The 15,521-nt window shown below is 40.3% G+C and overlaps 1 protein-coding gene across 4 annotated transcripts in view; it reads right to left on the reverse strand.

Moving 5' to 3' along the window:
• ldb2a (LIM domain binding 2a) overlaps nucleotides 1-15,521 on the reverse strand; it is a 95,604-nt gene that overhangs the window by 64,373 nt on the left and 15,710 nt on the right. For all 4 annotated transcript variants that reach the window (XM_069171145.1, XM_069171146.1, XM_069171144.1 and 1 more), the window contains exon 3: nucleotides 3,988-4,090. In XM_069171145.1, coding sequence (XP_069027246.1) covers nucleotides 3,988-4,090 — 103 coding nt within the window. The remainder of the gene's footprint in view (nucleotides 1-3,987; nucleotides 4,091-15,521) is intronic.

Here is a 15,521-nt window from a genome sequence, read left to right on the forward strand (position 1 = left end):
TTGAAAATATTTTGTTCTCCTCAGGAAATGTGTCAGAAGAGGTGACGTTCAACTGCAAAATGTTACAACCTTTTGTTTTGCTCTAACTCTTGCAATATGTTTGCCCCTTTAACCACAGCTAAGCACTCTCCACTTCCTCCACCCTCACATCTCCACGTTGGTCAGTGGTGGTTCCGACCTGTGTGACAACAACTACGTATATCAGCGCTTTTCACGGAGCTGGAAACTGCAAGATTATTTCGCAGCGAGGCCACTGGCGGTCACATTTACATTTTATGTTAGGCAGTTATCAATGCTCTTGTGCAGAGCGACTAACAATGAGCACAACAGCAGAATGAGCTTGAATTTCTCAAACTGCCAAAAGTCAAATCAAAAAGCAAAGGGCGAAAGCACAACTTCCTGTGGCACAAGGATGATTCTCTAGAAAAGGCAAAGTGAAGATTTAATAAGGTAAAGATATTCCTTGATTCACAAATTAAAATCAAGAAGCTGTCTAAAGATACTTGGTATTTATATTTACATACATAATGCTCTGTGTTTCGCCATTTACCTTAATAACATTCTGAAGTGATAGTAAAAAAAAAAAGAAGTCCTTTTTAGTGCATATTAGTCCTAATTACGCCCGTCTTTGCTATGTATAATTCATTTCAGGATTACTTATAACTTTGGCTTTAAAACTGCTAAAACATCAAGTTGGCTATTTTTTTTTTTTTTTTTTTTAACCTTTTAAGAACTGAATCTTTTCAATCGGCTCTCCATATTGAGTAAAATATCACAAAGAACGAGGTACACACTGACAACATGCAATGTGAAATGCTGGACAATGTGAGTGCCTATACTGTCATCACTCGCTGTACCGTGTAAGTTAGCCAACAGGAAATTCTCCCCATAAACTTTTCAAGTCGCCTTGAGCAAGGCACTACAGTCCTCCTACCAGCTGAATCACCGTAAGCCGTTCAGGAGCCGCGGCTAAAAATAACAGCAGTACTGAGCTGCGGACAAAATAGCGAACTGGAATATATATATATATGAGAATAAGTACCGCTATTTGAAACACGGTGCTGTTATTTTCTAAACAGTACAGTGCTGCTAATGCAAAGCTGAGACAGACGTAAACACCACTTTCAGGTTCTTAGGTTTTTCTTTTCGAGGCAAATCTGTTGTTGGGTACATACTGTATGAGGGTGGTGGATTTTTTTTTTTTTTTCTTTTTTCCTGGAGGATGTGTTGGTGTGTGTGTGTGTGTGTGTGTGTGTGTGTGTGTGTGTGTGTGTGTGTGTGTGTGTGTGTGTGTGTGTGTGCGCGCGCGTGTGTGCAACTTAGCGCACCTGAATGTGAATCGAGGAAGGCTTGCAACTGACGGTGAGTCATCATCGCCATGGTGTTAAGCCTCCCGTTCCCGGGGGAACAGGGTTACCGTCTCTACACCACCGGGGATTTTTATTTTTTTATTTTTACATTTGAAAAGCAAACCGCAGCCCGGCTCACAACAATCCTCCACTGCCTGTATCTTCTGTCTCTCTCTCTCTCTCTCTCTCTCTCGCTGCCTCCTCCGTGACTGAGCTGCATCACACACACACACACACACACACACACACACACACACACACACACACACTAACACACACAAACACAGCAGACACTACACACACACACACACACCTGCTCATTTCAGAGCATCACGTCCTTATCTGTGTCCGTGTGATATTCAATATGTTTCAGATATCAAAACAGAAAACCTATGCAGATGAGATGGAGGGGACAATTTCACAAACTCAGCAGCAGCCTCTGCTCTGTCATTTGCTGCTGAAAACCGCAAACCGCAGCGGCCGTCTCGAGTGTTTCTGGAGGTCAAAGTGCACATCATCGCCTGCAGAGGAAGTCAAGCCCTCGCAACCTATGGAAATACAGTTTGGGTAAAATCAAGCAATGAACAGGAGGTCTCCCTGCGAGGGAAATTAGAGCGATAGTGTGGGGAAACACGCTTTTTTTTTTTTTCTTTTTTTTCCTATGAGAGGAGATTATATCCCTCCTCTTGTGTCTCTATCTTAATTGTGGCGCGAGAGCCGGCTGCCTGTTAGCTTAGCTTAGCATGCCGACCGGAGGAAAGGGGGTGAGAGCTCGCCCGGCTCTGCGGCTAGCACTGCAACTAATGATTATTTTACCTCCTATTTAAATTGGGGTTGGCAAAATACAAGAACATCCCTTTAGCCCAGTGCAATTCTACAGCACCACAAATTACAGTCTCCAAAATGACCATTTAAATAAATCAACGCTTCTCTGAATAACAACTAAACATTATAATCCTGATGAAGGGAGGATTTATTGCGAGGCTGTTGTGTTAAACATAATGCTTCACCTGTCAACAGCCCCTAATGCTTCAGCTTAATGCTTCATAATTCAATTTAGAATTACTTATAACTTTTTGCTTTAATACTGCTACAAGTAGTTTTTTTTTTTTTTACATTTTAAGTCGGTTTAATTTTATGGCTGATCAGTGGACATTTGAATTTTTGAGTCACATATTTTCTGGAGGTGTGTGTCCGTCCAAAGCTTTGAAGTGCACAAACTGCCAGTCATCGAACACCGTCTGCAGGAAAATGAACTTTTACACCGGGAACCCTGGAAGTTCAACACGACCCCCTGCACTTCAGCTCGATCGGAAATAAAAACATTCACAATACAGATATGTTATCGGGTTGTTCCACACGGGCCGCGCTGTTATTAAGCACCAACATTATAATATCCTACAATAGCAGATGTTTTTGTGTCTCAGTACAGGTTATAATTTGCCTATTTTCAAGACTGTGGTTTACACTTACATGTTTATCCAAAAAAGCACGACCCACAATAGAGGCCTGTGATGAAATTTTCAGAAAGAGGTTACCAGCAGTTACGTGCGAAGCTGCACCAATGCTCAGCAGTCACATGAAGAGAAAACCCTTTTGTTAGGAGAAGAACAGATAGCAATTTTCTCACTGACAGAGTCTCAGCTGAGCAGAATGCAGAAATGGTTTGACTCAGTGGTAAAAATCGTTACTGGAAAAGTCTCACTCACTCCACAAGTTCACACTTTTTTTTTTTTTCTTCTGAGGAAGTGTTATAAAGGCATTTTTGGGAAATTCAGGGAATCGATAACGATAACGAAGACACAGCATGTTAAAGCAAAGTGGAAAGACCACATAACTATTTTCTTCCACTTCAGCACTCGCCAAGATGATGAACACCACAGACAGAGGTGTCTGAGTATATCTGAGGGTGGAAGATTTCTGGGGAACATAATGGCGAGATGTGCTTCACGGCCACTAACAAACGTGCTTTGATGCTCGCTGTGACACCAACATCCACGTTATGAAACTGGACGCAGAGACATCTTGCCAACAGATTGGTAGTTTAAGCCCCTTTCAAGGCAAAGGTCAATGGGATCTCAAAATGTCACCGAAAATACAGAATAAATAACAAACAAAGTCTTGTTTACCACAACGAAGTCACGGAAAATGTGTCTTTTTTGATTCCGTTCTTGGGAAACCGAATTTGCTGACAAGTGCATCCGTTTTTTTGTGTTGTTTTTTTCATGAACTCAGTGGCTGGATACAAAATTGCTATCCATTTACTATATAATGCACTTGATTTATCTGCCATTTTATTTGAGTGTCCACAGTCTGAGAAAATGTCACAAAATAACGACTTAAAAGTGTCTAAATCTGTATTTTACTTCTCACTGGAATAAACTACTGAGTGTTTATTTTGCATGGAAAAATGCGTGAGAGCATGATTTCAGACAGAGCCCGTTAACTGAACATCGGAAACTATGACAAGTGCGTTAGAATAAAAGTGCCTGATGTACCTGTATGTATTGAAAGCTACCTAAAATAATTATCCGCATTACTAAATGGCTTTAAACAGATGAGTAATAAATGGCCATAATAACAGAATAAAGAATTTTAGAATTAAACAAATGAGATGATTGCATTGTTCTCGTCTTACTGTATCTCTTTGGTCCATCTTCGAGGCAGAAGGAGAGCGTGAGAGTGGCGTCCTCCTCAAAAAACTCTGAAGCGAATGCGTCCCACCACAAACTGTCACTTTCCTGTTGGAGGGCAAACAGTCAAAGGTCATTAAGACAGATATACCCCTTTCTCTTTCTTAAACCGTGCTGTTTTTACTAAGAATAACAAGCTTTAGTTTATCAGCATCTGATGCAATGTGTAAAAGGCACTGCCTTCCACAAGCACCACGTTCCTTTTTTTTTTTTTAGTTTGGTATGAAACTTCATTTTCTTCCATAATTTAATAACCCAGTGAATTTCCTTTATCCAGGTTGTTGCTCTTGCGCTATTGCATTTTTTTTTTTTTACATAAATTCAATATTGATTCATTCTGATAAGACAAAGATATTGTGACCAGTCAGGCTTTCCTATGAGACAAGATAAAAAAATAAATAAAAAAACAAATGTTTTTTTTTATTATATAAAGTCAGCAATATTACCATTGTTGTATTCATTGAAATGAACTTCAGGGCCTTTAATTAAATCTAACTTTTGATGTAAAAAAGGCTTTAACAATCAGGTATCAACAGTAAAACGGAATAAAAAAAAAGACATTGAACTCTGGATGGGTAATAACAAATGGGTACAATTTATAAAATATGGATAAATATAATCTGTAAAAATTTTCATCTGTAAAATCAAGATTTTAATAGACGATGCTCTCTGTTGATCTAATAATTCGATGCAGGGTGATGTAAAGCCAAAGCCTGGTAACACCCTGTACTCTTCTTAAGCTTGGACTTTGGGAGAGCCCTGCCTTAGGCTCCTACAAATCTCAAATACAAGCTGAGGTCCACCAGCTTTGTAATTCACTGCTCTTTCTGCCTTTCACAGTATGTCAGGATAACTTCAGCCTGCACCTTGTAAATGTAATAACACCAACAGCAATAATAATATTAATACTATTGGTGAATTTTTCTCTTTTTATAGCCATTTCATTTGATGAATAAATAAGCAAATGCAAGTAATTTACTTTAACTGTGAAAGCATACAACACGGCACAAGAGAAAACAGCTTATTATTATTATAATTATCATTGATAAATTCATTCAGTTGTAGTAGTAATAGTGGTGGTGGTGGTGGTGGTGGTGGCGGTGGCGCGTTACACCCCCAGGCAGTAGTTTTAGTAGCAGCTACAGTAATGGTAGTAATAGGAACAACAATAGATAGTAGTTATAGCAGGAGTAATTGTAGTACTAGTATTATTAATGAGCAATAGAAGCAGTATTCATCTTCTCACAGCAGGAACAGCAGCTCTATGAGGAAACATATGTAAATCATGTAAATCTCTTTACCCTGAAATGACTCCACTAACAGCCGTTTGCCCTCTTCACCCTCCTCACAAAACCCCACCGCCCCTGATAATGTTGGTAGACCAATCCCCACTCCCCTGCCCCCTCACCCCCACCACCCTCCCTCTACCCCTCGACGTTCAACTGATGCTAATTTCCTCTGACACGTTATGACAGATCACGGCGTACCATCCCGCGCCGGGCTGAGGGACGGCAAGCACTTCCCAGATGTTGACAATTAGCGTTGTCACCATCGAGCAGCGTCAAGCCCAATGAGCGCCGACCGGAGCGCCCCGCAGGTCAACGTGTCTCGTATACACGATGAGTCCAAAGCAAAGAGGGGAGGACATGTGGCGCGCAGAACCTGAATCTAATCCCCCAGCCGGTCAATCAATACGTGATCATGAGCTGGTGGGGAAGGTTTCTCAAAATGGCAAACCAATCAGATGAACTGTGAACTACACACGGAACCGAGACGCCACCATGAAATCCATAAAACAGTCGGGTTTTAACAATTAATAAAGCATTTTGGAAAACTAAGACCTGTCGCTTATGTACGAGTCAAGTAAAGCTGAACTGTAAGTAAAAGTTTTTAAAAGGGTTTTTCAAAAATATTCATTCAACTTCTAACCGTAGGAATCCGATTTTACGCAACAAAATGCCATCTCGGCAAATTTATGTGTACATGAATATAATAATTCAATAGGTTTTGGGTGCATTCATTCTGCTCAAATGACAACATCTCCAACAGATAACGCTGACAGCTGTGATAAGATAGCCTATACAGTGTACTTCTTTCCATAATTAATCTTTTGACTGTCTTTTTGATTAATCATTCAATAATGTGGTTCATAAAATAGTGAAAAAAAAGACAATCACGAAGATGACATCTTCAAATTGCTTGTTTTGTCTGCCCAGCAGTCCAAGACCCAAATGTATTACTGTAAATTAACAGTGACTTAAACAGCAAATCGTCACTTTTGAAAAGCTGGAGGCAGCCAGTGTTTAATCTTTTTTTTTTGCTTCATGAATTAATTACCAAAAATGTTGATTCCATAAAACAGAGAAAGAACGCTTTAACTTGAGTTTCGTAAAAAAAAAGCTGAGGCAGTGGCGGAGCAATTTATGGCTCAAAGATGTATTCTTCAGCACCAAAACAGCAATATACGGTTTTTGTGCCAGGATTTTCTGTGCGTGCACATCTGTGATATGTGGTGTTGTGTATGTATGTATGCATGTGTGTGTGTGTGTGTGTTTGTGTTTCACTGTCATCCTGCAGGTGCGAACAGTCAAGCGCGTGTGTGTGTGTGTGGTGGCGTGTCAATACATCTAAATCAGACAGAGTGACAGAGAAGAGTGACACACCAGGACAAAACAAGCAAAGAGAGGAAGGACACTGACTTTGGTGCTACTCAGCATTCAGATTGAGTTCAACCCATAATCCAGTACCAGGAGGGGGGGCGGGCACTCCTGGGATTGACAGTCAAGTAAAAGGGTGAACAAGACTCTCGCTCTCTACTCTCACATGGCAGCTCTCAATGATCCTGTGCTACACCGTCAATTTCTACACTGGAACTAATCTCTCATTTTATGACATAATTGAGAAATCAGACTCCACTGCAGTAGCTGTATGATTTCATAAAGCTGGTTTTGTAAGGGGTTAAAATAGTACGCACTGACAGTTGTGCATTATCCATCTAATTTTGTGTTTATTTTCAAACTCCTATATGATATGGATGTGTCATAAGGCTGCCTTTATTGTTTATCTTTCTGAATGTATTATCAATAAATGTAAAGGCAAATCAACGACTGTCTTTGTCCTTTCAATCCTTTCAAACTGATCTACTCTGTCTGTTCATGAGGCTCCAAGCTGAGTGACGCAGAGACAAAATATTTACAAGAAGGTCACTAATATTTGGGGTCATCTTTTAAGGGGTATTTTCCTTAAACAACTGAGCCATTGTAGTTTAAAGCCAGCCTCACTTTAACTGAGATAAACAATGGGTTTGTTTAGGATTTCAAGCCATGGATTAATATCCGTTTAGTGCTCTGGTAAGTATGTAATGTAAAGCATGCAGCAGGACAGCGTATGCAGCAGTGACTCAAAATAAACTACAGTGGCCTTGTGTTCATAATAATTAAGGAAATGTCATCCACTGCAGTGGCGTAGCTCATTTATAGTGCAGCATCCCTGGCTGAATAATGGTCCTACTGTTTTAACTGATGGTTAACAAAATCTTTCGTGATGAATATAGTTGTTGCAAATCAACTTTGTGATCATTTACAAAGGGATGATCTGTTTGAAGATTTTCAGTCAGGCTTTAGAGTTCATCATAGCACAGAAACAGCCCTGGTGAAAGTTACTAACGACCTTTTATTAGCCTCAGATAATGGACTCGTCTCTGTACTTGTTCTTCTGTACCTCAGCGCTGCTTTTGATACAATTGATCATACGATCTTATTACAGAGATTAGAAGACGTTACGAGGATTAAAGGAACTGCATTAGATTGGTTCAAATCCTACTTATCAGATAGATTCCAGTTTGTTCATGTCAACAATGAATCTTCCAGACAAACAAGAGTTAGTTATGGAGTTCCACAAGGCTCAGTGTTAGGCCCGATACTTTTTACTTTGTACATGCTTCCATTAGGAGATGTCATCAGGAAGCACTGCATCAACTTCCATTGTTATGCAGATGACACTCAGCTATATCTTTCTATAAAACCAGATGAAACTAATCAGTTAGTAAAACTTGAAGCCTGTCTAAAAGACATAAAGGCCTGGATGACCAAAAACTTCCTGCTTCTAAATTCAGACAAAACGGAAGTTCTTGTACTTGGTCCTAAACACCTCAGAAACTCTTTCTGTAATCACTTAGTTACTCTAGATGACGTTGTCTTGGCCTCCAGCAAAACTGTGAGGAACCTTGGAGTCATATTTGATGAGGACTTGTCCTTTAGTCACCATATAATGCAAATCTCCAGAACTGCTTTCTTTCATCTACGTAATATTAATAAAATCAGGAAAATCCTTCCTCAGCGTGACACAGAAAAACTCATTCATGCGTTTGTTACTTCTAGGCTAGATTATTGTAATTCCTTGCTGTTAGGATGTCCAAATTACTCATTAAAAACCTGCAGCTGATCCAAAATGCTGCAGCAAGAGTACTGACAGGATTTAGCAAGAGAGATCATATTTCTCTAGTTTTAGCTTCTCTTCACTGGCTTCCTGTGAAATCAAGAATAGAATTTAAAATTCTCTTGATGACTTACAAAGCCCTACATGACCAGGCTCCATCATATCTTAGAGATCTTATAGAACCATATAATCCTAGCAGAGCACTTCGCTCTCAGTACGCTGGTCTACTTGTGGTTCCTAGAGTTTACAGAAGTAGAATGGGAGGCGGAGCTTCAGTTTTCAGGCTCCTCCCCTGTGGAACCAGCTCCCAGTTTGTGTTCGAGGGGCAGAAATCCTCTCTAGCTTTAAGATTAGACTCAAAACGTTCCTTTTTGATAAAGCCTATAGTTAGGGCTGGCTCAGGTAGACCTGAACCTACCCTTAGTTATGCTGTTATAGGCCGAGGCTGCTGGGGGACCTCGTTACACGCCGAGCTTCTTTTCTTTCCTCCTACTCTTTAACTGACTCACACCTCACCATCCTTTTCTCTCCCATAGCTTTTTCCTTATTGTCTGTTGTCTCCATTCAGTTCCCTCCCTCGCGTAGTTTCTCGTCTTTCTTTTGCAGATGTCCCGCCGTGGAGCTACATGTCTCTGCCCTGCGCTTGTCGTCTCCACCAACAGTTCTTCTCTTCTATCTCTATGCTGTCCTTTTCTCTCTCTGCTCTCCTCTCACCCAACCGGTGGAGGCAGATGGCCGCCCACCTCTGAGCCTGGTTCTGTCGGAGGTTTCTTCCTGTTAAGAGAGAGTTTTTCCTTCCCTCTGTTGGAGGTTTTTCTCCCTTAAAGAGGAGGTTTTTTTTTTTCCCTCCTAGCTTATGTGGGAATTGTTAAATTGTTGGGTTCCTCTGTATAATATTGTAAAGTCTTGCTGTAAGGACTTTAATGTGTTAAGTGCCATGAAATAACCTATGTTGTGATTTGGCGCTTTATAAATAAAGTTGAGTTGAATAGAATTAAAACAAGACGGATTTGTAGTTCAATGAGCACACCAACCATAATACTCGCGCACGGTTACCAAGATCCGGTATCAATCAGGAAAGCCTTGCATTTTAGAAGCTAGAATCAGAAGTGATGAGTCAATCATAATAGCTGGCAATTAATTTTCTTTAATTAAACCTCTAATAAAGTTCTACAGGAAAGCACAGGTAATTAGAAAATAAAAGGTATCTGCAATCAGTAAAATCATATATGAAATGCCGCTTTAATCCACTTATTTTAAAAAGGTGCAATATGTAGCCCATAGTTTTTGTTTAAAATCTTCAAAAATTAAGAAAAAAATTATCCACAGAATGTAAAGAAATAAGAGTTTTGAGATGTCAAAGACGTCTTTGTATTGTGTCGCACAGCGTGCTGAGCAGCCGGCCCCGTTGGTCCGATCTCGCCACACCACCCCACACCTCAACAAGCGACAGTGAGTCACCGTGGCCAACATGAGACCATAAAGAAGCAGCGTATTCTCACCTTTTGTTTGAACAAATATAGCAGTAAACACAACGACGGCTGAAACTCTAGACAGAAACCCTACATTTCTTCTTTACAACGCTCATATTGTAAAACACTTGTAGGACGGTTGAAAACGGGAAGAAATCTGAGGCGCTCAAGAGGGTGATTCATTAAAAAGCCTTTAATCAGTTGAGTTTGTTTACTTACACCTTTTACTTCATCATATTTACCTGACAGCTGCAATCATTTGGCAGATGAAAGTACACGCACTTTGTCCCACATAGAGGCATTGGTGACAGTTTAACAGTGTAAAAGTAGGTAAAAATCTTTTTCAGATCGACTAAAGAAGCACCAGCATCAAAGTAAAATCCTCCTTACAAGGCATTGCATCAGTCAGACAGGAGTAATTTTAATACATTATGTTGCTAATACTTTTACTTTTGAACTGGTAATGGGAGTATTTTATAGTCCTCTTTTCCATCGCAGAAGATAAAACTATTTCAAAGCACAAACCTATCGCTGGTTTTGGTTTCTATGATGAGAAAACACAAATCATTAGCGTCATCCTTACATTTTCTGCACATTAATGTTTTCTGGTGCCAGACAATAAACCGTATTTCACCTCGGTGACTCTGTTGACCTTTGAACTGCTGCCAAAATAGGATTTCATAAAAAAGCACGATCCCCCGTTTTGACATAAACTGCCTGGATTTAGGGTTGGAGATAAAAAAAATTTCAAGTGCTGTCATCCTGAGGGCCCCCCCCATCACTCTATTTTACAGACTCCGGTGTTCATTAAGCTTCCTCGTACTGTTTTAATGAAAAGTGTTTCACATAAGCTCCCCCTGTTTTACAGAATATACCGTCTTTCTTTAAATCCCCCTTGTTCAGTTTTGCAGTAGAGGGTTAGTTAACCTTCCTCACAGTGTTTCACTCACACTGACTTCACTTCGGCTCCCCACTGCGACGCACTTGCTGTTTCTATGATTTTAAAATTATTTGTCTCTGTGCCCTTCCTACCCACGTTTTTTTTTAAAGATTTTCCTGAAACCCAACCTTTTTACAAAATAAGGTTTTCTGCTCTAACTCAATATACTTAATTTTGTCAGTCGACCGATATTTGGCTCAGGTCTACAACCACCTTAAAAAAAAAAAAAAAAAAAAAAAATATATATATATATATATATATATATATATATATATATAAAAAGAGCATTTATTTCACAAAGAGCAGAGTTGACAGCGGCGTGTCTTTTGTCGTGTCTCCATTAGCTCTGCTCGGCCCAGCGGGGTTCGACCATAAGTGATATGGTTTAGTTTGTGTCTTTGTTGAAAAGTCTCCCACCCAGACAACAGAGGAATCTAAAACAAAATAACAAGCGCATTACCATGTGCATGAACAGCATTTAGCTTCAGCGTTTCTCAACAATAACACAAAATGGGACTCGGTAGTTTAATCGCTCTACTCCAAACAAGGTATTTTGTAAATTAAATAAGTACTTAGCACTGTGAGCTAATAAAGCTAAATGTTGCTCCCAAACTTTTCCATTATATCCATGAAAAGTTTTTTTTTTTTTTTTTTTTTTTTAGAATTGGTGATCATTAATCCTCCAAATTTGAGCTTTTCAAGCAGCTTTTTGGCCAGAGTCTCGCCAAATTTTGTGAAACGCGGCTGGCCGAGCCGTGGACCGGCCAGGTTTGGCCCGGATCTAAAGACAGAGGGGAAGCTGGATCGGAGCCAAAGCAGGCCGGAGAAAAAGCGAAAGCCTGGCCAGTGGACACGAGCCATATGAATCCTCTGGCTGAAGCTGAACCCCCCCCCCCCCACCCCCACTGAGGAGGCTCACAGTCTTGTACAGCAGGAAGCGTTAGAAGCTTTACTTTTATTCTTACTGGTAGGGTAAAAAAAAATTAAATGCCGCATATTTACAGGGAAAAAGAAGCCTCCACTGTTCTTCTTTCTTTTTTTTTTTTTTTGCAATATCCCATTAGCCTTTTTTGTGTTTTATCTCAGCCCGTCTCTCTTCATATCCACCTCCCTCTCGCTGCGTGTCTTCCATCCTCTCTGCCGCTGCGCGCTTGACAGACAATGTCCTGCCTTCATTTACGCCCGCGGACTCTCTGACGAACCACGTGGCGTGACGATGTTTGTTGTCAAACGCTTACAAATCAGGCTGACTCCGAGGGGTACCGAGGTGAACCGGCACGGTCGCGGCCGTGACGGCCGTCAGCGCGATAAGGCCTCTATTGATTCAAACGGATCGCACCCAATCTGAGGGGGATTTATCAATGTGTCAATTGCCCACTAGCCAACCACAAATCACCAGCGGTGGCCGGGGGGCCCTCGGGGAGATTTGCTTGGAAAATCCAGAGGATCCTCAGTAAATAGCAACAGAGCTGAGGGTTAAACCCCTCGCGTAAAGAAATGTCCATGCAAGTTTTACTGTCTATGAAAACACTCAACAATACCCCTCCCCCCCCCCCCCCCCCCCGAGAATACTGCATGTACACACTACTCATATGTACATGTACAACACCTCGATATTTATTGACTTGTGTAGTAAAATATTGATATATTTACACAAAATGCAGCCATGTAAGAGAAGTCTAGTTTTCTCTCCCTCTCTTTGTAGGAGTCCATCGACCGCTAATGTCTCGATGTTTTTAACATGAGCCATTTTCCCAAGCAAAGCTTTTGTTGGTCTGCATCTCTTCGTTTGTTGTTTCCAGCCTCTTGTGGCAGAAAAGCCTCCAAGAGTGTAGGCGTGTCTGGGGCCTGACCTTGGAGAATTACCAATGTCTGAAACCCCATTGAGCTCCTGAATAGCATGCAGAGCAGCTGACTGGTGGGCTGAAAAAAAAAGTTTTTCCCTGTTGTCAAAGATTCAAACAGCTCCAGGTTATACCAAGGAGCACGGCGACTTAACAAAAGCGACTCTGTTGATGTCTGGAGATAATCTTCAGAAAGTTGGCGTTTGTTTTTCACTGGATGATGAAGGCCCTTTGACAAATAAAGCATTTTTAAATGGAAGTTGAATTGCAAACTCGTTTTTAACAGGAAGTCACGATTCAGGTGCGTTTTGTGGTAGCACCTTGTACAGAGGACGCGATCTCCCACATAAATTCCAGTTTCTGCATGAAATATCCATAATACTGCCAATAGAATTATATCAATTAGTCAACCGGCAGATACTTTATTGAACAAGTTTGATAATTGTTGTTTAACAAGTTGTTTAACAAGCAAAAAAAACCACATACATTTTCGCTGGACTAACTGCTGTTTTAAATCACTTTGAAGCCATTTTAAGGCTCCAGGACATTTTGATACTTTTGTCTATTTGCAGATCAAACAAATAAGTCAGTCACTTAAAAAAGTAGGAGCCTTTTTTTTTTTTTTTTACAAGGAGGCCGCGAGCGCAAGACTGACAATGCACACATGGCACTTTTAATAGTCTTATTTATTGGATTTTATTCTACCAAAAATACTGTCTTGGATCTCTATGCTGTCCTTTTCTCTCTCTGCTCACCCCAACCGGTCGAGGCAGATAGCCGCCCACCTCCGAGTCTGGTTCTGTTGGAGGTTTCTTCCTGTTAAAAGGGAGTTTTTCCTTCCCTCTTTTGGACAATTATTGAATTGTTGGGTTCCCCTGTATAATGTTGTAAAGTTCTGCTGTGTGTTACGTGACATGAAATAACCTGCATTGTAAACTGGCGCTATATAAATTTAATTGAATATTATGTCTAGCATTGTACTCCTTTATCCTGCACTATACATTGTTTTTCACACACTTCCTATTTCTTGTTTTTATATTTCAACATTTTTTATTTACTTTCCCATTGGGAAAAATAAAGTTTCTATCTATCTATCTATCTATCTATCTATCTATCTATCTATCTATCTATCTATCTATCTATCTATCTATCTATCTATCTATCTATCTATCTATCTATCTATCAAGAACGATATCATTCTTAGGCATAAAATAATTAAAAGAAATTGGAACGACTCTGCACTTGATGCTGTTGCAATGAAACAACAGCATATAAAGGCTGACTTGGATGGTTAATTTTATGCTTTTGTCATTACTGCAGTAGAAATTTGGTGTTAAAATAAATCTAAACTCATGGGGGTCCCCGAGAAAAAAAAAACACTTTAGCGCACAGCCACTGTATCTATTAAAGGTCCTTAGAATGACAAAGTGGAGGAAACTCTCCTTTAGACTGCATAAACAACAGCACTTTAATCATGTCAAGATCCAGTGCACACTAATGTTTGATATCAATGCAGGTTTTTTTTTTTATCCTCTCGGGTTCTTAAGTGTCTTTATATAATGCAGACTTAACATGTTGCTGCATTTGGCCGCCGCGCAGCCAACAGCCAAGCATTATGCAAATGAAGAGAAATGAATGCAGTGGGAGAAAAAGTCATTGCCCTTGAACAGCCGCTGCATATTCCCCAGGAATGAACTTGTTTCCTGTAAATGAAGTCCGTGAAGAAGTTCCCTGTTTAATTGCATGTCTGCCAATTTACTTAGGAATCCTTCCCCATTCTCTCTCTATCGGTCTTTTTAGTGTCAAACATGACAAGCAGCGGTCAGAGAGCTGGTTCAGATACCGCTGATTGGGTTTCAGTGTGAGGAGGATTTCAGGCCGGGAGTTTGTTTGTTTGCCGTTTTCCAGCCGGAAACGTGAACGAAGAGCAGCGTGGACGACGACGACGACGACAGCAGAGCGCGTCGGACGCTGCCGGGCTTTCACTCGGAGGGCTGCGGGGATCGCATTCACACAGGTGCAATATTATGGCTCTCTTATGCTGAAGCGCCCTCGGTTAAAACTTACACTGACTTATTAACGCCATGAAGCTAAATTCTTAAACAGGGACTTCAGTACAAAGCAGCGCAGAAATCAGAGCTGACATTAAAATCAGGCGATCAACTAGTTTAACAAACATTCAGGTTTCAGAGATGATAGAAGTGGTTTCCATCTCATTTACCTTTTCAGCAAATTTGATAAATTCTGGAGGCCAGGAGAGTTAAAAAAAAAAAAACATCCGGTATATTACAAGAAAATAAAAATAACAATAAAAACAGTTCTATGATCGAGGAAGATATTTCGGATTCTTTCCTAATTGTCTGACGGCCTATCGGATTTACCTTGTGACCTCTTTGAGGGTTGCAAGCCACGGCTTGGAAACCACTGGATTAACTGATTTCCCATTTTCTATAATTATAAACTGAATTTCTTTGGTTTGGACTATTAGTCGGATTGAAAATATCACTCCGAGACCACTGATGGTTACTCATAAAACGTACAATTATTAGTTGCAGGTCTACACATAAATGCAACTAAAACAAGAAAAACTGAAATGTGTACAAGTTCACTGAAAACTCAAACAGCTTTAAAAGTGTTTCACCTCAGCGGAGACAAAGAAAAATACGTCAATATCACCAGCACAGACAGAAGAATGAGGCACCATCTAAAGTCACAGCAAACATCAATACGGATGAAAACGCTTCAAAGCAACAACAAGATGCATGAATGACAAAGCGGGGAAATAA

The sequence above is a fragment of the Embiotoca jacksoni genome, unplaced genomic scaffold (genome assembly GCF_022577435.1).
Source record: "Embiotoca jacksoni isolate LCO1_2020_lvr unplaced genomic scaffold, fEmbJac1.0.p SCAF_5, whole genome shotgun sequence".
In the NCBI taxonomy this organism is placed as follows: Eukaryota; Metazoa; Chordata; class Actinopteri; family Embiotocidae; genus Embiotoca; species Embiotoca jacksoni.